The following is a 24500-nucleotide window of genomic DNA, read 5'->3' as shown; positions in this document are numbered from 1 at the left end:
CCACAGGTGCTAAATCCCAATAACGTCAGTAATTCATTCTTCCTGTGGTGTGTTACAGAACTGGAAATCATGAAAACCATTTCCAACTTAAAAGCAAATACATCCAGTGGCTTGGATGACATCTCAGCAAAATTTCTGAAAGAATGCAGCACTGAAATAATAAAACCACTACAACACTTCATAAACAGTTCTTTCAGTCAGGGGTCATTTCCTGACCTGTTAAAAGTCACAGAAATAAGACTGGTGCATAAAAAAGGTATAACTACAGACATACAAAATTATAGGCCTATTTCCTTGACATCAATATTTAGTAACCCTTTGGAAAGGCTACTTCTTGATCAAACTGAATCATTTTTCTGCAAGTACAATCTATTGAAAAATTGTCAGCATTGTTTCAGGAAGAGCCAGTCTACAATAACAGCTGCATGTTTGCAAATGGTATTTAATAAACGTGATGATGTAAACTAAATTATTGGCACCTTTTTAGACCTATCCAAGGCTTTTGACTCTGTAAATCGTTCTGTTCGTCTACATAAATTAGAAACTTATAGAGACAGAGGAGTAGCATTAGATTTGTTAAGATCTTACCTTGGTGACAGGAGGCATTGTGTAACGCTGTATTATACAACTGGGAGACATATACAAACAGGAAAATTGTTTTATAAAATTCTTAAATGTGGAGTCCCTCAGGAAGCATTATTCGACCTTTTTTTATTTATTGTGTACATCAATGATATAATAATTCCACAAAATTCAAACTTAGTAAATTATGCTGATGACACCTCGTTCATAAGATGGGTTCTTCAAAATAGTTAGCAGTGCAAAATAATGCAGATAACATTAGCCTCATCACAGAATATCTCACCAAAAACAAATTGGCACTAAATAACGACAAGACAATTCTGATGTAGTTTCTGGGTACAGAACCAGAGCTATCAATTGAAACAATTGATAAACATAAATCCCTGGGTATTATAGTAGATGAAAGTATTATATGGAAGGAGCACATCAGTTAAATGTGAAAAAAATGTCCTCTAACACCTACCTGCTAAAACAACCTTCCTAGCATAATAGTGCCACCTGTTTTAAGACAAATCTATCATGGAATTACACACTCCCAGCTGCAATATGGTACTGAGATTTGGGGTGGGGAATCAACAATATATATAGATAGGGCTTTGAGAGCCCGGAAAAGCATAATTGGGATAATAGCTTATATTAGTAAGTGTCAGTCATGTAGAGAATATTTCGTTAAATATAACATACTAACAGTGTATTCATTGTATGTTCTCAGAACTATATTGTTTGTAAAAGAAAATGAGGAGCATAGTGAAATCAGTAGTGAAATCCATAATTATAATACAAGAAAAAAGAAAGAATTACCACATAAAATTTAGTAATAAAAGAGCAACAGATCATAGTCCATTTTATGCTGGAAGATTTTTATAACAGATTGCCAAATAATACAAAATTGTTAAATGGAAACATATTTAAGACAAAATTAAAGCAACTGTTAATTGATAAATGTTTGTACTCCATTAAGGATTTTTAATGTTTTTGTGTGTAATTTATCTTAACTTCTAAACTTTTTTTAATGTTCTTGTGTTTGTAAACTGAATATGTTCATGAATGTTAAGTTATTATGGACAAATTTTATTTATTTATTTATATAAAGTTTGGCACTCAGTGATCTCCTGTAATTATGAATGTATCTATTTCAAAGTAAATCTGCAGTTCAGAGAAACATTCTAATGTTAATCTAATTTTTGAGTAGGTTTACAACAACAGCAATAAGACTGACTGTGTCCAAGATATCTAACTGATCAGGAGGACAATACCTCATTGAAAACAGTAAAACTTGAAATAACTGCCTGATGAAAGAAATATCAAATATATTATACAATGTTTAAGGGACAACAAGCCACAAAGTGAAACACAACACAGACAGATATAAATCACAGTTTGAGTGACACTGCATCAAAGCAATGCCAGATCTCACAACACAGCTGGATTTCATCACTTTAAAATCAGAAAATGGAAGGAAAGCATGTATAATCACTCACATTTATCAGCATGCATGTAATTAATTCATACTAAAATACAAAAATAACAACAGATGCTGCTGCTAATAGTCAACAGAGACTCAATCACAGCTGTGCAATATGGCTTTCTAGTTGTAGACCTATACAAAACCATTCACACAGATTTTTCAACTGTAGTGGAGCATAGAAAATAGTTTAAACATATGGTCTGTTTGTTAAGAACAGGGTAGATATACACTTGTGTTCAGGAAAAAACAAAACGCCTTGGACAACTGGAGATAGGAAATTCATATTGACAGGACATGTGCATTACTATGTTCTGCAGAAATGATTGCGATTTCAGTCAGCTCGATTCAGCTTGTTTCCTGTTCCCTAGTAGGTACAAGATCATCCATGGGCTCTGATAACTTGTTCCATGCATGATGGCATCAATGTGTGGGAATGGCGTCCTGTGGTATAGCCATCCGTGTTGCATTTATCTGATTCCGAAGTTCATCTGTGGTGGCTGGCATTGGGCTATGTCACTGCACCCATCTTTCCAACATATCCCACACATTTTTGTCTGGTGAGAAGTTTGGTGATCTAGCAGGCCAGGGCAAAATACTGACATCCTGTGACACTAAGTAGGAACGTGCTCATGCAGCAACATGTGGTCATACATTGTTTGCTGAAAAATGGTGTCTGCGGTGTTGTGCAGAAGGGCAGGCATTCAATACAGTTCCGCACTGTCACCTGATAAACAAAGTAAGAGCCTACGGAATATCAGACCAGCTGTGTGGCTGGATTGAAGAGTTTGTAGCAAACAGAACACAGCATGTTGTTATCAATGGAGAGACGTCTACAGACAGTAAAGTAACCTCTGGCGTGCCACAGGGGAGTGTTATGGGACCATTGCTTTTCACAATATATATAAATGACCTAGCAGATAGTGTCAGAAGTTCCATGCGGCTTTCTGCGGATGATGCTATAGTATACAGAGAAGTTGCAGCATTAGAAAATTGCAGCGAAATGCAGGAAGATCTGCATTGGATAGGCACTTAGTTTAGGGAGTGGCAGCTGACCCTTAATATAGACAAATGTAATGTATTGCGAATACATAGAAAGAAGGATCCTTTATTGTATGATTATATGATAGCGGAACAAACACTGGTAGCAGTTACTTCTGTTAAATATCTGGGAGTATGCGTGCGGAACAATTTGAAATGGAATGATCATATAAAATTAATTGTTGGTAAGGCGGGTACCAGGTTGAGATTCATTGGGAGAGTCCTTAGAAAATGTAGTCCATCAACAAAGGAGGTGGCCTACAAAACACTCGTTTGACCTATACTTGAGTATTGCTCATCAGTGTGGGATCTGTACCAGATGAGGTTGACGGAGGAGATAGAGAAGATCCAAAGAAGAGCGGCGCATTTCGTCACAGGGTTATTTGGTAACCGTGATAGCGTTACGGAGATGTTTAGCAAACTCAAGTGGCAGACTCTGCAAGAGAGGCGCTCTGTATCGCGGTGTAGCTTGCTCGCCAGGTTTCGAGAGGGTGCGTTTCTGGATGAGGTATCGAATATACTGCTTCCCCCTACTTATACCTCCCGTGGAGATCATGAATGTAAAATTAGAGAGATTCGAGCGCGCACGGAGGCTTTCAGACAGTCATTCTTCCCGCGAACCATACGCGACTGGAACAGAAAAGGGAGGTAATGACAGTGGCACGTAAAGTGCCCTCCGCCACACACTGTTGGGTGGCTTGCGGAGTATGAATGTAGATGTAGATGTAGATTTGTCAGTGGGTCACAGGGTGTCATTCACGTAGGTCACATTGGTCACTGTGTGCTGGACACACACCAACTGTGATTTGTGGTTGTACCCAGTACCAGCCCACTCCACAAGCCCTTGAGTTGATGCTGTTTGTCTTATGTGAATGGGTTCACTGTGATTCTTCTCCCCCTGTCTGTGGCAAACCGAACTATGGTCATCAATTTTAAACAAACAGAACCTGGATTCATCCAAAAACATTATCTGATGCAATTCCTGTCCTCAGTGTTGTTGTTCAATACACGATTGTCGTCTAGCATGTTTCTGCACATTTGTCAAATGTAGGTGGAGAAATGGACGACACACAAGTAACACATGCCATAATAAATGGCTACCAGGGGTGACAATCCGTTGCTGTAATATATGGCGATGGATTTTCACCATTCCACTGTTGTGCTAGAGTTGAGGAGATGCAGATCTGTCCTGCAATGCTGTTTGGATGAAGTGTCATTCTTCTCGTTGGTGGTCTGGGTGGTGCAGCCTGATCCATCTTCTTGTGTCCTATGGCATGCCATGAACCATTCTGCTTCTACCCACTGCACTACCAAAACACTTTGTCCCACACGAGCAGCAATTTCCTAGATGCATCACATTTGCTCATGCCAATAATGGACCCTCTTTTAAACTTTGATGGTATGGTTCATGCATACCTCTAAAAGGTGTCCTGCACAACTACTCAAGTCATACTGATTCAGTACCTTCAGTTTATATTGACAACAAGAGCCACAGGCACATTTTACTGGTAGGTGATGCTGCACCACAATATCGATGTTGACCTTGAACCTGTGGCCGACATGGTTCAGACGCTGATCATTTATGCAAAACATACTAACGTACATGTCCTGTGAATGTGAATATCCTATCTGCAGTGATCCAAGATGTTCTGTCCCCCCCCCCCCCCCCCCCCCAGCCCCTGAACATGAGTGTGTTCATCTAAACAAACTTCATGAGAACTGAACTCTGAGAATTTTTACTTAATCATTTGATTAAGAGAAACAGGATTTTAAGAATGTGTGAAATAAAAGCTTTAGATATTGGCTGTTAAAGGATATTTCAGTATGTTGTTCATTTTGAAGCTGAATGTACATGAGTAGTTTAGCCTAATAGATGCTAAAGAGGAGCTAATAGCAGTGTATCACTCTTTTTGGGTATGTCATCCACATTAGATATCTTAACACTTTTTCACCATTTCTTTCAGCAAAGAGATTTGCACCACAGTACTGATTTTTGGCAAAATAATAGTTATCATAATCTCCTTGGGGGTTGCATTTTTTAATTTAATGGCCACTTGTGGTATAAACAGAGTAATGTGGAGTAAATCTGTCATTTTATCTGTCTAAATGTCTTGTCTTATGTTTGATTGTACAGAATGTCACAACGTAGAAAATCTTCAACTTTGAATAGTTTAAAACTAAAGGAGGCAAACATAATTAAAGTATCTATACTGTAAATCCTTAAAGTCCATGAATGTGCTCCCACAAATCTTTGTCTATCCTGTAATAAGGAGTAAACAATTGAAGAAATGGAAATTATATTGGCTTGTATCATTATTTTTCAAGGATTACTTTTATGATTTTTTCAGAGTGTCTTATGTGCATAGGATGTAATTCTTTTTATGATTATTACTTCAACAGAAATTCAAACACTCCATTATGGAAAATTTTAATACAAAATAGAAATTCTGTAGACTAGGCCTATTTGTAACCATTCAAACAGTTTTATGGGTACAAATGTCAGGATATGATGTATACTTAGTGTTTCACATTGAAAAAAGACAGAAGTGGCTTTGGAGCATTCTTCAATCAGCATAATAGACTTCTTTGTGTAAGGGAATATCTCATTCATCGATATTTTTTCAAATTATTGCTCTGCTTGATTAGAAACAATTTTCCTTGATGTCTTCATCATAATCATCAAAATTCAATATAGGGGACAAAAAAGAGTGTCACCTTTTTTCCATACCTACTTAAGAAAATTATGTTTCATTTACTGATGTGTTAGATGCTGAATCTCCAAGATAAATATTTGTTAAAAATTTTTTGGTGTCATACAGAGTGTTTTGTATTTCAGAATGTGGATGAAGACTGCTCATAGGGATCTTTCAAACTATCAGTGGCGGCTTGTTGCAAATGCAATAGGCCAATGTTCACTACCAATATTTGTCAAACTAGTCTTTGCTGAAATCTGTCGCTGGCGGAGCTACACAAAGCCACAAGAAACACATCTGGCTTCAACTGTCATGGATTCAATCATGATGCTGTTTGAAAGAATTGAGAAGCAGGTAATCTATAAACTATCATCACTGAAGTTCATTAGAGTAATCTATTTTTAACTCTCTGTTCCAGATTTCTCATGTCCGTTCACTCTCAGATATAATGCTACATACCGTTTTCCCTAATAACAGAGCATCTGAACTTGAGAAGTCATTATATTTCCTTGTTTCTTCATTCTTCCCAAATTCTCTTCATACAATTCCAGTGTCCTCTGTTGCATGCTTTTGACAATGTACCTCCCATTCTCTTTTCCATTTGTTTTTTTTTTTGTTTAAATATGTGTTTTTTATAATGTTTCTTAACTGATCCTTATTGCATATGTTACCTTGTTTGATTTCTGCTTCTTTAATAACTTCCTTTGTTTCAGAGGTCCATTTTGTCTTGTTTTTACTAGAGTTTGCTGTCTTGAAGATTTTCCTCATGAGCCTGTTCTTATTCATCCTGTGGCTATGTCTACAAAATTTAATCTTTCTTTTTCTGAGGGTGCTTATATTATTTCTGTCTATTTGTTAATGTCTCTTGATGGCCACTTCATCCAAATTTCTTCACAGAAAACTGGTTCAGATATTTTTCTGAGAATTTTCCTTTCCTGCTTTTTAGTCTCTCATATTTTTCTGTGGCCATGAATCACCATAATTTTTACAGTGTAAAGTGCTCCCAGTAGAACTACTGTGCTGTAATGCCCTGGATTTGCATTTAGAGAGAGAGATTTTTTGTTGTTGTGATTCCAAGTTAGCTTCTATGCTTTTTGTAATTTTGAGATTCTTTCTTGATTGTCTATCTTGCTCAGCCCTGATGACTGGATGACGTAACTTGTGCCAGTTCCCCACACAAAGTTATAATGGGGAGGTTATCTGCAGGCTTCCTCTGCATGTACTGACATTTCTCATAGGAGATTTGTAGGTCAGTTTTCTGTGATATTTCATGTGGCTTCTACAGGGCAAGTTTGGCATCTCCTCTATTATTTGTTAGGATGATGAGATTATCTGCGAAAACCAGACACTTTGCATTGATTCTCTGCTCTTTTTAGTTCATTGTTGGATTCCTTTTTTTATTTTCCCAGATCTTTATAATTTTTTGCAGAACTATGTTAAATTAATTGGGGGGGGGGGGGGAGTATAACTCCTTGACAAACACTGGTACAGATTTGAAATGCTTCTGAAGTTTAACCCCTGAATTTAGCTTTGGAGGTTGTATCTGTTAATGTCTGTTGCATAATTGCCCTTGCTTTCCTGTTAGTTTTGAATTTCTGTAAGGATTGGAATAATGTTTTCCTATCTATCAAATCATAAGCCTCTTTGGAGTCAACAGAAGTTACGTCAGTGATTAACTTAACAGAGCCTTTGAAATAATATTGTTCATGACAGGGAACAATGAAATTCCCCTGTAATAATTCAGATTGGTTTTATCTCATTTTCATGAAGAGCACCAATTAATGCACATTTATTCAGTTTCCCAAATGTTTGATATCATTATTCTTTGAGTTGCTTGTGTGATATTACTATAACTTAACTTCCATATTTCTGCTGTGTGTGTATAAGAGAGTACTATTAATTCAGTTTCCATATTTCTGCTGTATATGTAAGTATGTGTGTGTGTGTATGTGTGTGTGCACCTGTATTACATTTTTGTTGTCATAGATATTGCACTCTCCATCTGTTATCAAGCGACAATTATTTACAGCACAGTGACGATTAGGCAAATAAAGTTGGAGAAAGCTAACTCAGCAGGAAAAGTAGCTTCTACACAACAGTATAACTGAAATGATATTGCTCACTTAGTGGCTTCTATATTCTACAAGATGGTTGCTTGATAATGGACATTTAGTCTGATACCAGCTAAGAAAGTTTTTACCCTGGGAAGTTTATTGGATTTGCTAGTTGCAGCTCTCAAACTGAAGACATTTCTGATATATTTGCACATTTAGGATTCATTCTCTGATAATTTAATTGTCAGAAAGCTATTATAATAATTTAAACAAAGAGTCTACATTTTCATTTATTAAAAAGTGTCTTTAAAAAAATGAATATATGGTATTATTTGGAAGACAAATTGCTATTAAATATAATATTTTTTACAGATTCAAATCCTCCTAAGAAAATCTCTTTCTATTCTGTCCAAGCATTCAGTAATTATTCCTGGCATTATTTCGTGCATCAAATAGCTATACCTAACTTGAAAACTGTTTCTGCCTTCTGCATTCAGTGTATGATTAAAAGAATTTATTTTCTGAAAAACATTGTTTAATACTGGACAGGCAAAAGCTATCTAGAATAATCCGTGAGATACAGTTTCCAAATGTGGAAACCTTGTAACGGTACATTTTGTGAATATCATAAATTTCAACTGAGTGTCTCTATTCTTGACCAGCTGAATATACGGTCATGTTCCTTGCCATATAACATCTTCCCAGATAGCCAAATGCGTTATCATGTTTGGATTCAGGAAGGCCCACCAGCCCCAGATAAAATCTGCATGGAAGATAAACAATGAGGACCAAAGTGCCGGCCAACCTGGATAATAATTTTAGGTGGATTCTGACATCCAACTAGCTGAATACTGGTCTGATACCCGCATTTTATCTCAGTTATATAATTTGCAAATATTTATAAAATATTCACACTTGTTCACGTGGTTCACATGGGGTAGCACTAGATGCAGACTGCTGGGAAACACAAATTCTGTCCCAGGGGGAAAGGGGAGCAGTGGGGGGAGAGGAGGGAGGGAGGGGGCCGGTTGGCAACAGAAAAGGTATATGACCACCCTCTGTCACTAACACTACCAAATTCACATCAAAATTAACATGCAGACACTATCAAGAGATGGAATAAAGGCCAAGGAAAAAAGGTGATGAAAGTTCCATGCAATATATCAAAATTCCAATTTGGAAATTTATGTGAGTAAACATAATCTATTGTCTCCTTTGTGAACATTCATTTAGTTCAGACCTATGCGTCACACTACATAAAGAGTTCCAGCTGTTACATTTTGTTACTATTTGCAGATTTCAGAGAGGAGTTTCTGCATTTCAGTCACAATCACTGATATTTGTTGTTAATGCTCACAAAACACTCTTCACTTCTACCTGACTGTTATTACTTGTTGTTTCATGATATGTATTCCAAAGCTGAAATCATGGAAAGTGTGAAATGAGTTTTCTGACATTTTATTATTTCAGAATAACTTTATTGAGCTTACTGTACTTCTTTTTCATGTGTTGCAAAGAATAAGGTACTTAGGTATTAATTGTAACGAGCTTGTAGTAAGTTATTTCTCTGTTCATAATTTGGGTTTCATTAACACTCTTCTTATCTCTCTGTGGTGCTTTTCCAAATGTTGAAGCAACAAACATATTCTTTAGTTTCTTTACATATAACTTTGGTTTATTTTGGACAAATGTCTAAAAGATATTAACTTTTTAAGAATGTAAGTAGTCATAATAAAATAGTGAATATCAAGGAAGGAAAGAAATATCCAGAATACTTGTATTGCATATAATATTTAATTTCCAACTACGATTTGATTCCAAAATAGTCATATTTTGATTTCTATTGATAATGTTTGATTAATAATCAGTAGAATTCCATTTTACATAGAATTAATGTATGATAATCCTTATTTATTTTTCATCTTTAAAGTAATTTTATCAGTGCAAAATGTTATGTCAGTTCAAGAAGGTGTGATGACATAAGTCTCACGAAGTTTAAGAACTAATGCTAAGTCTATTAGAGAAAATAGTAACACTTCACAGTATATTTGAATTATGTTCCTGTCATTTGGATTATGGCAAAGGTGAAGTACAGGTTGTGAATGTCATTGATGTAAACAATGGTTAATTTTGTACAAATAATTTATTAGTTTCTTTATGGGTCATGCTAAAGAAACACATATATGTGTAATGTGATTGCTGGTTTAAATATGTATGGTGATGCAATTTTATTGTGGGAAGTGTTCCATTACATATATTTTCATGCTTTTTCACCATCTTACTGTTTGTAAAATACAAGAAATATTCCACAGCATGGTCGCATATTGGTATTCCATGCTTTGGCCTACATAACAGCTGCTAAAAGTGGACTGTCAGAATCTGAATTAGAAGATTTGATTTCCCTAGATGATAAGGTACTTGATGATGTCTACCAGTATCATCTTCCACCTGTTCGAAGAATACCTCCTCTGTTGTGGACACGTATTCGGAATGATCTGCCAAATTATCTGTCTGAAAGAGAAGCTGATGGTGTCAGTGTTATGAATTGGTACCACAGGTGAGCTTGCTCAGCAGCATATAATATCACAGTATTCCTATTAAAATTAGTGCTATAAGGTCAAACCATTACACAATTATGGAACATAGTTTCAATTGTTTATATAAAGAGACAGGGAATGTATGTATCATAAGCATAATTTTCTTTTTATTTATTGATAAAGTAAAAGCAGCAGCGAAGTCTTCACTCTGGAATACTAAGCTTATGTTTGATTCAACTACGTAAATGAAGGAAGGATAAGAGTTTTATGAACAAGCTTTTGTAGTTTGTTGAAAGTATTTGCCAGGTTGTTTTCTACAAGCAAATGGCTAATGACTTGTTACAGATCAATTCCATGATGATGTGTTAAGCATTTAGTGATTCCAGGAATGTGACAGATTGATTCTCATACTGAAAATAAATCACACAGTTATTTACTATGTTCCGACAATGGTAATTTGTTTGAAGAAGATATTCTGAATACCTGTAGGCTTCTATCTGTACCCTTCTGATATGCAAGTATTATGATGTTTAAGAATGAGTGTACTTTTTCTCTAATAACTAGGACTTGTTTCCTCCTAAACAGCCTTTCATTCTGCTATCATTTTCTTAATGTTAAATATTCATCCATCAATAGTGCTGCAATGTTGACCTATCACAACAGTTCTTGGCAAGACCCATGACCCATATAGCTCAACATGTGTAAGTCCTGTTCAAAGGCTACTGATTTCTATCACCTGATGAATTAGTGAGAATGCGTGTTACAGTTTCATGGGTATGTCCAACAGTTCATTGTTTAAATACATTAGTGATCATTGTTTAAGAAGAACTCACACACCCATTTGTAGAGTATGCAGGCCTGAACAACACTCTTGATTTCAATATATTGATCTCTTTTTAGTTATCTTACCTAAACCATATGGATCGAAAATGTCCCACCAGTATATGTTTCAGTCAATCTTTTTGTCTTCTTCACTGTAGAATGCTACTGATCACTCTTGTAGTGGCACAAGAAATGTCTGTGTGTTGATGTTTAAACTTACAGATTAGAAAGAGATTAACTCTTTGAAAACTTCTCAGGAGTCATCTCTCCATTTTGCAAACCTATTGACAATACATAATTTTGCCTGTTTGGTGAATGATAATCTTACATCTGAATAAATGTTTCTTTTCTCATTTTTGCTGAACAGTAGCTTCTAAGTAACAGAGGTAGTTATGACTCTTTGGTAATTTGGAATGCAGTGTCATGTAGTTACTTTTGCCTTACAACAAAATCTTTACAATCCTCCATTGTATTAAGACACACAAAATGTAATGATAAGTAATTACATCAATAATTTTTCTAGTGTGCTCAGTCATTATAAGGAGAAAGAGTTTCATTAATACTAACAAAATTTATCATTTCAGACAGTTTCGTGACACAGCGAAAGAGCGTTATTTCAAAAATATGAACATGGCCTTTTACTTCCACTCATCAATTGCTGATTACTACCTTGGAATATGGGGTGGTGGCAATCCTAAACCTTTTAAATATACAGAAATACAGAGGCACAGGTACGTTTTCATATCTAATTTGCAAGTAGATAATTTAACACAATTTATCAGTATATGAAAAGTAAATTGAAGTTCTACTCATTAATTTCTCTACAGTGTAGAAAGACTCATTATACAAATATTAAAAAAATTGTTAAACAAGTATATTTATTCAGCTGTAAGCACTGAATTTCAGGTGTGGAATATATACTGAATTCCCACCACTCTTTATGTTTCTAATTTTCAGATACAATCATGTTTCACAGATTCAAAGTAATGTTTCGAATTAACTTAGTGATACTATTTTATTCTTTATGTCTCAGACAATGAAGGTGAAGTGATAAAATCGCTACAGTCAGGATACTTTTATTGCCAAATATAAATCAAATCTAGATGAAGTTTTAAAGCCTTGATGGTGTCTTCAAAAAAGTTTGTAAACTCTTTTGCTTCAGAACTTAATGTTTTGATTGAGGCTTTCCCAAGTATATGAAAGTTGCAGTTGTTTTTTTAAGTGGAACTGTTCAAAACATCAACAATGACATCATTAGAGTATACACTGAGACAAAGTTAGGAGCTTAAATATAATTTTGTTATATGTAGATAACTGTGATTCTGCAAAGATAAGCATAAAGCCATCATATATTAGAACTACTATTTTGATATGAAATTAAATACTGCCAGTTGGAGTGAGATTGATCCTGATGCGTAGTATTTTTCCATTGAGACTAATTTTTAATATACTTTGTTCCTGTCAAAATTGGTGAGAAAATTTTGAATTTCCTGTTTGCCATCTGTTTTAAAACAAATTCCAATGGCACTGCAGCACCTGTTTGAATTTTAGAAAGGTTTCAGTACAGGGCAGCACTAGTTGATTTTGGCTCAATATTCTGAACATAAGAAAAGCATCCAGCTACTTTCACAGATGTGTAGTAGATAATAATAGGCAAGCTTCTGGCAGGCAATTATATTACTCAAGGATCAGTTGGAGTTTTAGTAATGGGACATAATCTTTCTCCAATAACTGGCAGTAAGTGAGAGAGTTAAATTAGAGACCAGAAATGTGTGTGAAGCAAAACTTGAAAAATCCACTCATAAATCACATTAGAACAGAAGCAAGAGTTGAAAATGGCGACTTTTTAACGTCTAGGCAGAGTGCCAGAGAGAATCCAGGGAAGAGGGATTGTTCAAACCTTCTTGCCGGTGACAAGAAAGGACCTACTGTTGGTAGTATGAAAATTTTCAGGAGAAGCCAGTATATAAATAGGAACATATAACCAGAAAAGTAGCATTTTTATTATTGTTTGACAAAAGAAAATTGTTTGGCATACCAGAATGACATTATTTTATTTGAGTCAGTTCTTAATGGCTGGCTGTTTACAACAACTTTTGATTATTAACCATCTTCATGGTTTAACAAACTCCTTTGTTACACACACACTGTTAATTGTAATAATTGTTCATGGAGTAATTAAATATTATTGGCTAGGTCTAGTGGTAGTTTTAAAGAGAAAATATTCATCTTGTTTCTCGAGGATCTCCTTAATCCTGTTGCTTGAACGTCTTCTGTCTGGAAGCCAGGTTCTCTTGTAGGTCTGGAAGTCCTATAGGTTGACATGTTTGTAGAATAATGTAGACAAAAAGCTGATTCATATGTAGTTTTCATATTTAATAGTCCTGGATACCTTGCTGCCATAAATTTTACAATGTTCACACAGTGAAATACATTCCCTTTGTACATAACTCCAGAAAAACTTTACTTTTCTTTGTCCCTTCTTCCTGCCACACACAACATGCAACCCAACCATGCCCAGTTAACAGTTCCAAAGTACATCAATAAAGATATTTTCATACTAATATTGAAACATAGAACATAGAACATTAAATCGAAAATAATTTACAAAAAATGACATTTACTCAACAGCACAGTTGAACTATTATGATAACATATATTTACATAAAAAAAGAAATATATCTTTTTGTAGTACAGTAATTTTATGAAATTTGAGTTTTAAATCACCTGGGTTAATTGTGTTAACAAGACATATTATACAGTTGGAGTTTAAAACATTTCAAATAAGATCAAAAAAGGGTAAGATCATAAATTTGAGAATATACATGGTCCAAATGGTTTATTGCACATTACAGTGGTATAAAGAAATGTTAGTTATGCATCATGTTAATCTTCAATGTGGTAATACAGTCTTGTATCTTATCAGAACTGAAAAAGTGGGTATCCAACAGATAATCTGTAAAAAAAAAAAAAAGGGGGTCCAAATGGCTCTGAGCACTATGGGACTTAACATCTATGGTCACCAGTCCCCTAGAACTTAGAACCACTTAAACCTAACTAATTGTTAGTAATGGAACATAATCTTTCTCCAATAACTCTCATCACGAGGCAGAGAAAATCCTTGACCCCGCCGGGAATCGAAACCGGGAACCAGATAATCTGTAATAAAGAGGAAGTAGAATGGTAGTGTATTAGATGTAAAGACACAGTTATGAGATACATATTTAATACACTTCCTAAAAGACACAGATAACAGCTTTTGGCAGTGACATTGAAAAAAATGGGAAGGGAATTAGCTTGAACTTTGTAATAATTGAATATAATTTGTGCAGATGGTACTCCACAACTTTTACTTGAAATAACAAGGCATGTCTATTGGAAAGCTGTAATATGACTTTGGTAATCATTGTTGTATGTTCAATGTGATCTCTTTACTAATTTACCTAATTTCAAAAAGTGTGGTTCGTTTTCCTTTTATACATATAATTTGTGATTATTTAATTTTGATTTGTGCACTTTATATGGGTAGTTCACATAACTAATGAGGAAGTATTGAATAGGATTGGGGAGAAGAGAAGTTTGTGGCACAACTTGACCAGAAGAAGGGATCGGTTGGTAGGACATGTTCTGAGGCATCAAGGGATCACCAATTTAGTATTGGAGGGCAGTGTGGAGGGTAAAAATCGTAGAGGGAGACCAAGAGATGAATACACTAAGCAGATTCAGAAGGATGTAGGTTGCAGTAGGTACTGGGAGATGAAGAAGATTGCACAGGATAGAGTAGCATGGAGAGCTGCATCAAACCAGTCTCAGGACTGAAGACCACAACAACAACAACATATAATAAAATACATTTTGAAAACAGGTGGATAATATTTCCTTTGAATACACATTCAGACACACTTGATGCTTGAGAAATGCAATTCCAGAACAGATCGATTACCCAGAAACATGGTGTTTGCATTGTGGTCCAAAGTCATCAAAGGTCTGGGTGAAATTTTTCAATGCATTTCAGGCTGTATATCTCAAAATGTATGAAACATATTTTGCTTCTAAAAATATCATGTCATTTCTACATCCTTAATAAACATAAAATCTATTATAAGTACTGGAGAAGCCTGATATCCAGAAAAGACTGGTTCTGTAGTGGCCACTGGTAGATACATCTACAAATCACTATCAACAATAAAAATCATCATGGTTTCATCTTGGAAGCATAATTGTATTTTACGTACTTATTTAAGAATAAAAACTGGTAGCAGAGGGTGGTTGCAAGCAATGAATTCAGTTTTAATTAATTTATTCACCAAAGCAAGAACAATACATTAGGTACACTTTACACCAATAAATATATATACACTCAATGAACACAAAAAGTCAGAGGCTCTCCATCACCAATGACAAATATATAACAGACTAATGGGCTATTTGTGTGTCATAAGTCACCTTTTATACTGCCTGCATCATCAGAAGTCACAATTTTAGTCACACATGTACCCTCTCACACCAGCAGTTTTGTAAGAATTTTTGTGAGCTTGTGTATGGAACCTTGTTTCAAAATAAATCACACCCAGAGGAATTATCAGTAAGTTTCTTACATGTTTATAACATTGATCATGATTTTTCCATTTCTGCATCATGTGCGGTAAATATCAATCAAAAATATATTCTAAATCCAGTGGTTGTTTTTCCTGTTGCATTCCTTTAATATAAGCCTCACAACTGTTCTAATTATCAACTAAAGTTTACAACACAATTTTACATGGATAAATCAAAAAACATCCCATAGTTGAAAGTTTCCAAACTGATTTGAAATCTTCACATAAAATCATAATATTATGTTCATATAACAAAATGTAAACCTTTGTGATTAGGTTCCTGTATGTATACAGATGCCTATCAGCACTTCCTGGAACAAAATGTAGTTCCTTAACGAACTTATTGAACAATGTATTTGAAGATTTTGAGGTCTGCTTTAAACCATAAATTACTTTGTTTAGCATACCTGCAGTAGCTGGTGCTACAGTAAATCCTATTGTTACCTTTACATAAATTTCATCATCTCAATTTCCTTGAAGAAAAATACCTTTTACATCCATTTGATTTGCAATCAATTTTTCGTGATTTAAAAGAGTAAGTGATGTTTTCAAAGTTTTGCCATAGAGAATATGTTTCATTACAACCTAAACCTTGTCTTTGAGAACAACAATGGGCAAATAGTCTAGCTTTATAACCACTAATATTATCTGCATAATTGTATTTCACTTTAAAAACCCACTTAATGTCAATAGCCTTATTGTTTGTATCTAATTCAAATGTTGTCCAGGTCTTGTTTTCATTTAATACTTGCATCTCTTCTGCTACAGCAAGAAGTAATTCTTCTCTAGGCCTATACGAGCTGCTGTAGATGCCACTGAAAGTATATAACAGATCCTCAATGTAATTTCTGAATTCAGTGTAAAACGAAGCAAGTTCAATCCAGTCATTTAACATGAACTCCTCATTATCTTGTCATCAGAAATATACATTTATGTGCAAAACTTAAGGATGGAAGTAAATTTTGCATAATGTTTCACTGCCAAGTACTATAGCTTGATCAAACCTGGAACATACATAGAAAGAACTGCTACACTATAGTGACAAAAGTAACTAAAAGAAATATGCAGTGAGATGAACAGAAGTGACACTTGTAATAAAAGACAATAACTACACTGAAGTCATCCAGATTTGTATGATCACATGGACATTACAAAAAGCGTATTGTGATTGTTAATAGGGTGTATGGTCACCATAGATGACAAATGTATGCTCTGCAATGTGCTCCTGTGTTGGCCATGAGGTTAGTAAGAAGATATATTATGGTAGGGCATTCCATTCCCCTGGATTGCTGGATTGTCATTTGTGATATGGAATAAACACAGTTAGTCTCCCCAATGCATCCCATAAATGCAATGTTGCAATGACACTGTAACTGTTCTTCATGTGCATCTTGGCATTCAGCCTTAACTTCATCAAACTGTGCAGGTGCAGGACCTCTTAGAACAAGAGGATATTTGGCAAATGGACTGGCCTGTCCATTCTGATGACTTAAATTCCATTGAGCACATGTGGGATATATTTGGGAATGTATTGCAGCACCAGTGACCATCCAGCAGTAGTCAACAGTACAAATAGAGGTAGGGAATATCCTACCACAAGAACTCCTTACCGACCTTGTGGCCAACATGCAAGAACATATGCGTTGCCATCCATGGTAATCACACACCCACTTTCTGTAATGTCCAGGGGACTATCATAAATCATGGTGATGTCAGGATGATTATTCTTTCAATTAAAGTGTCGTTTCTGTTTGCTCCATTGTATATTTCTTTTAGTTACCTTCTGTACTATATTGGAGCAGTTCTTACTATGTGTGGTCTAAGTTGAATCGAGCTGTATTTCATGGCAGTGACACATCATCTGAAAGTTACTTTAGTCCTTATCTTTTCCAAACTAGAGTAGAATTGTGACTGTATCATAATTACATACAAATTTATCAACTTTCACCTTTGATACAGGATTTAATATTCTTAATACTGCAGATACATTTTATCCAGTAACAAACACTGTGGAGTAATTTTTTTAACTTAAAGTTAATTAATTCAAAAGCTATCAGGACCGAAGACATCATAGTGTCATTGCCATACAAAAATACATGTGTCAAGATTGAAACCTAAGGACCGACAACCCAGTTAACTTAATAGACCAGTTGTTCATGCTTCTGAGAAAGTAGGTAGTTTAGTTTAAATATCCATAATTAATTATTAATTATGACACAGTTTCAAGACATCCAACAATATTTATATCTTCTAATAATTCAAAATTCTGTTTTGATAATACTGAACCCCAAAATTTTCGAAACATTATGATGTTTAGTAGATTTTCCATGTTTGGATTTTTAAAAGGAAATATTCAAAGTTTAAAATTTTGTTAAGTAAATTATAAGTGGTAAGTCTCTGAGAAGCTGCAGAATTTTATTAAACATGGAGGTACAGTATCATTATAATATCAAAAAATGGTGCCTTGTGTTTCTGTAAAACACAAGGACACAAATCATTGAGTGCATGAAGGAAATGGTCCTAAAATCTGGGCTGTTTACCTTTATAATTTCTCTCTTTTGTCATAACATACAGTTTTCAACAATTCTGATAGTATTCCTGTGTGTTACATATCACATGGTCTTCTACAAAGTCTGTGCTCTTGGCCAACCATAACTGAAACTCAAGTGCATCTGGTCTTCAGCTAACTGCTACTGATCTGTAACTAACAACTCCTGATTCATGCCCAGCTATTTATAATCTCACTCTTTGGCAAGAATGCATCACTCCATGGATGACTGATCATGTCTTCTGGATGTTGCACTTTTTTGTTAGGCAGTGTTAATGTGTACAAAATAGAACAAGTTTGTTAGGTTAGCTTAGATGAGAAGCAGTTAACATCAGTTGTATTATGGGTTTCGGCCTTCACTATAACTTTGCATTTTGACATGAGGCTCTTACAGCACGTTACTAAGTGGTTCATTTGGACAATGTTATTTAAGTTTTTATTTTTTTAATGAGGTGTCTGTTACTTCTTAATCATGCCCCCTTTGTTTTGGCTTATGACAGACCTGCCTTTCCAAGAGACAGATCAAGCTGATGTGTTTTATAAGTTATTGCAGTTCAAATGAACTTCTGTCATACCTTGATTGTAGTTGTCTTGTTCCAAATATAAATTTTGTGGAATTGTAACAGCATAACAGACAAGGTATGACAAGAGACCACATTATTAGATATCCCTGGGCTATCAGTATTATAGTATTTTGCCATTTTTTGTATGTGGTTTTAATTATCATTTATCTGAAAGGAAATAAAATGTAAATATTGAATACCATATAGACATCAATAAATATATGCAGAAAATAAAGTGACCCCAGTTGTAAATTTGACTGTGAAACATTCAACTTAATCTGTTTCTATATCTCACATTTTCTAAATCTGTCAAATCTATCTGTGTCAATACTGTGTTAAATATTTCTAAAAATAACTGTCAATTTTACTGTTGTGGTGGAAATAAAATTCGTCTAACAATATATATGTTCAAAAAAGGTTGCAGTGGAAACATGTTCATATGGTAATTGACCAAGAGCAGTATATACAGCATTTTGTTCACCATGATTTTCACTTCTAAATGATTAGATAGGATGGGAGGCAAATATATAGTTCCTCTTCTAAGCACGCACCATTTTGTGCCCTTACTGAATACCAAAAATTATTCAACTGCCTTATAATCACAGAAAGAAAACGAAGCCTTTAAAATGGTTATAGAAAATCACAGGAAGATTCCAAAGTGATTCACTTTACAGGTGAAGCTACAAATTTAAAATGCAGTAACTTCAGCGCAAGTGATGATTACCTCAGACTTCAAATTTATCACTTATATCCACAGACAGAACAAATAATTGTTGTAATATGTTATTTAACAGATTTGGGAACTATATGATGAAAGTATATGAAGCATGCGAGAGCAAAGCATATGATGAGCAGAGAAGTTGACGTAATATAAGCAAGGTACAACTACCTTGATCTTCAGAAGAAACACATTCAGAGAAAAGTTGCAGGTTACTTTGAGAGAAATTTTTAACTTGTTTATCATGTAACATTACTCAGACACTTGTGATGGGTGTTTTAGAAAAGATTTATGCACACAAAATAGGAGAAGATAGGATTATGTTGGTCTGGAATAACAAAATTTGCAATAAAGTTGCTCAGGCAAGCTGCTTTCTCAACTTCACACAGTCAAAATTTTACTGTCAAGTGTTGCTGCAGTGTTTTCTGCATGGTATTTCTTCTTTTTGCTTACAGGTTTAATCTCACTGAGAAGGAAGGTTCTGCTGACAGGAAAGTTCCTATTCAACCTCTAGTATTTTATTCAAAGGATGGGAATGTTTCACGTTATAATTTAAGAAAGGTAAGTAAACCAGTTACCTATTGCTCACACAAAAAGTATTAATTGAAGACAGAATGAAAACTATTAATAGTATATGAGTTATTACAGAGAATTTCAATTTTGAAAAGGAAGGGATAAGACCAGGACAACGGATTACTGCAAAGATTACTGAAGTACAGTTATGAAAAAACAGCAGCAAGACAAGGGAGGAAGTCAAATTACCACAATATGCACAGAAGTTCACTCACTCATGTATCAAAGCTGTGAAGCCATTTAGCAATTTCAAATGTAGTTTGTGTATGGAACCCATCAGGATCTCTGTATAAAATGAGACAGAACTTGAATCTCACTTTGATCAATCTTGACATTCCCGAAACATCATGAGACATCAACACTACCACCCGACTGGAGACCCGAGCAACCTTCATCAATAGTTTACGCTGGGAAAGCCTACAGTCAAATACTGAACTTTTTTGTCATTGGTTCAATTGTCTTTGTAATGTTATCTAGGAGGAGAGTCTTTTTATTAGGAACCAGTTACAATGATATCTTTGCCTGTCAGCAAAACAACTAAGTGACAGCATTGTTTTGCATATTCATACCATATCATTTCAATATGGTAATGGAAATTCCTTGGTAGAATATAAATATCCAAGCAATAACTGTAACAATTCACTGTATAGTTGAAACGCTGAGTTAACAAAAGGTACACAAGCAAGACTGAGACAGATATAAAAGTATTGGTAGCTTTCAGATGAATCCTCTTCCAGAGCCCAATATATAAAAAAAAAAAAAAAAAAAACATAAAACATATTTGTATGCACACATATGGGTATATGGGTAAATGTGTGTGGCCACAGTGCCCCAGCTGACTAAATGTGTCAGTATTGAAACTCAGGTTGGTTGAGCAATTGTGGAGAATAGAGGAGGCAAATGAGTAATAAGGAAGGGAAGAGGATGGTGGCTTACACATTGGTGGAAGTGTCAACCGACCCACAAGACAGGAATAATGATGGTGTAAAGATGTGAATTCGAAAGGAAAGACAGAACAGTGGAAGGCATAGGCTATGGAGAAGAGGGTATTAGTGGATTATGCATAAGGTTGGAGTCATGAGGCATGGTTAAAGATGAATGTGGTGCAGGGGCTAAGAGAAGTTGAGGCCAGGAGGACTGCGATATAGACTTGCCAAAGGCCTACTCTCCTTCTCACAATTTCTACAGTTGAAACACTTTTTGCCACCAACCCCTCCAACAAAAGGTAACCAAACTCCAACAATGAATCTTACCTGTCCCAGTTCATACTTCTGTGCAACCATGAACTTCCTCCACTCCCACCTAGTTGCCCCATGGTTGCCTTCCCCACAAACTTCTTACCTACAGTTTGGTCTCACTCTCCTTTCTTTAAGCCCTTTCCCAAGAACATAAACTTCCCAATGAAGGGAAGAACAGTCATTAACAACCTGAAGAAAGACGATGATTTAATTATCCTTCTTGCTGATGAAGCCTCCATCCCTATTGTCATGAATTGCAGTGATTAACTTACACAATGTATTCACCAAATGTCTGCCTCTTCAACCTACAAGCTCTAGTGTACTGATCCCATTCCACAAGTCCAACGTGACCCCCAGTTAATAGTCAATTCCTTATGTCCAAGTCAGAATCTCTCCTTTGAATCCATCTCACTCCTAATCCCAACTGTCCACACATATCCACGTTCTATTTTCTTTCAAAAATCCCCAAAGAAAGAATCTTGCCTCTTGTTGATGAGCATTTCCAAACAACCACCCACAGTCTAGCTTCCCATATCAAAGACATGGACCACTTCTTTCACTGCCTTTCTACCATCCGCACCCCATTACCACTTCCATCTCTAATCAGTCACTACTGATACCACCTCTCTACTCACAAAAATATCCCATGTCCATGGCCTTGCTGCACTGCTTCTCCTAATGTCCTACCAGCTCCAGATCCACCACCTCATTCCTTCAACACATTACAAATTACATCTTTACACATAAAAATTTGTGCTTTGAGAAGAAAATAAGCAAAAAATAGTTCAAATGGCTCTGAGCACTATGGGACTTAACATCTGAGGTCATTAGTCCCCTAGAACTTAGAACTACTTAAACCTAACTAATCTAAGAAGATCACACATATCCATGCACAAGGCAGGATTCAAACCTGCGACCATAGCAGTTGTTTGGTTCCAGACTGAAGTGCCTAGAGCCACTCGACCACACCGGTCAGCAAAATAAGCAAAGAAATTTGTGGCATACTCAAGGTAACCCACATGACACCCTTCTATGCCAACCTATTTGTGAGCCATATAGAAGAAGCCTTCCAAACCATCAAAAATGTCTAGGTCCTTGTCTGATTCAGGTTCTTTGATGATATCTTCATGATTTCGACCAAGGGCAAAACACACTCTCCTGTCATTCCCTGCAGCCTCAACATTTTCCCTCCCATGCACTTCATTTGGTCCTCCACAGACGAGTGTGTCACCACCACACCTCTTCAGTAACTCTGTACATCTGAAGCCCACTAACCACTGGCAATACCAGCAGTTTGATAGTTGTCATTCATTACAGATTAAAAAGTGCCTTCCACATAGTCTGTCTATCCATGGATTGTGCATCTATAGTTATGAGTGTTCCTTACCCAATGTGCTGAAGGTCTTAATGACATCTTCACAGGCAGACATTACCACACAAACACAGCTTGCAAACAGATTTCCTGTGCTGTATCCACATATGCACATAAACCTCTCAACATCCCCATGAACCAGCAGCAGAGGAGCACCCTCCTCATCACCTAATATCATCCCAGACTGGGACAACTAAACCATATCTTTTTCAAGGGCTTTGACCACTTATCATTGTGAAAGACCCAAATGCAAGACCTATCAGATGCATCCACCCACTACATTCAACTTCAAATCAGTGGCATGGCAACCTGTGAACAGTCACATCATATACTAACTCAGTATTAACTTTTGCACAGTATTTCATTGGGTATGACCACCACCCAGCTGTCCACCTGAATGAATGCCCTCACCAAACTGTGGTCACAAGCAGAGTTGACCATCTAGTAGTGTAAACCACTGCTCCATTTCAATGGATGCTTCATAACCTGTACTATATGGATCCTTACTCTCAACTCTAGCTTCTCTGAATTATGTAGATGGGACTTGTCCTTACAATATAGCTTTCGATTCTGTAACCCCAGTCACAGCATCTGCTACCACCATCCTCACATGGTCATCCGTCCTTGCCCCATGAACCTATCCCCTCTCATACTGCACCCACACCTCCTGTCCACAGTCCCCCTTTTCTTCTGTTATATCTCTCACTCTCCATCCACTGCTACGTGTCACATCCACTGTGCACAACTCACATTGCCTGCAGCCAGAACTAGCTCACTGGTGCAACATGCCTATCCTGTGTGCCTACTCCCTCTCCCTCTCAGACGACCATCCCTCCCACTTCCTCCCTTGTCCCTCTGCCCACTCCACTTGATACAACTCCTCATTCCAGTGAAGCTGCAGCACCAGCACAAAATAGTTGACAGGGACAGTACAGCTGCGCAAGAGTATTTGTATATAAGTATGTATGTGTATGTGTATTCTATAAGCTCTGAAGAGGGATATGTCTGGAAGCTGACAACATTACCAGTCTCATTTATGTGCCTATCAATAAGTCAAGGCCTCAGTTATAAGATGAGTTATTAGTTTTACACCTTCTGTTATTTATTTATTTATTTATACATCAAGCGCCATAGGACCAAACTGAGGAGCAAATCTCCAAGGTCATGGAACGTGTCAGTACATGAAATTAAAACATAAAACTAATAACAGATAAAAATAAAATGTTTATGAACCCCAAAAAAGTCAATCCATAAGTTTAAGTGAATGCAATCAACAATATAACACAAATCAGCCTAATTTTTCAAGGAACTCCTCGACAGAATAGAGGGAGTGACACATCGGGAAACTCCATAGTTTCGATTTGAGAGTGCATGGATTACTAGTAAGATTTTTGAATTAGAGTGGTAGCTTATCAAAAATGGATGCAGCAGTATAATGCACACCTTTCTGCACAAGAGTTAAGGAACTCTGATCCAAATGCAGGTTGAATTTCTGCCAAGTATTAACTGAGTGAAAGCTATTCATTCTTGGGAATAAACTAATATTGTTAACAAGAAATGACAGTAAGGATATATATATTGGGAGGCCAATGGCAAAACACTCAGACTCGTGAACAGTGGTCGACAAGAGGTTCGTGAACTTTCACCATTTATTGCGCAAACCACCCATTTCTGAGCCAAAAATATCCTTCTAGAA

At 35.9% G+C, this 24500-nt stretch overlaps 1 protein-coding gene across 1 annotated transcript in view; it reads left to right on the top strand.

The window, feature by feature from the left end:
• LOC126299346 (NACHT and WD repeat domain-containing protein 2) overlaps nucleotides 1-24500 on the top strand; it is a 287406-nt gene that overhangs the window by 98196 nt on the left and 164710 nt on the right. Inside the window, exons 12-15 of the mRNA XM_049991201.1 lie at nucleotides 5925-6135; nucleotides 10148-10392; nucleotides 11779-11925; nucleotides 20077-20182. Of these exons, the coding sequence (XP_049847158.1) occupies nucleotides 5925-6135; nucleotides 10148-10392; nucleotides 11779-11925; nucleotides 20077-20182 (709 nt within the window). The remainder of the gene's footprint in view (nucleotides 1-5924; nucleotides 6136-10147; nucleotides 10393-11778; nucleotides 11926-20076; nucleotides 20183-24500) is intronic.

Source organism: Schistocerca gregaria, chromosome X (genome assembly GCF_023897955.1).
Source record: "Schistocerca gregaria isolate iqSchGreg1 chromosome X, iqSchGreg1.2, whole genome shotgun sequence".
NCBI classification, from domain to species: domain Eukaryota; kingdom Metazoa; phylum Arthropoda; class Insecta; order Orthoptera; family Acrididae; genus Schistocerca; species Schistocerca gregaria.
This window is presented reverse-complemented; position numbering and strand designations above follow the sequence as displayed.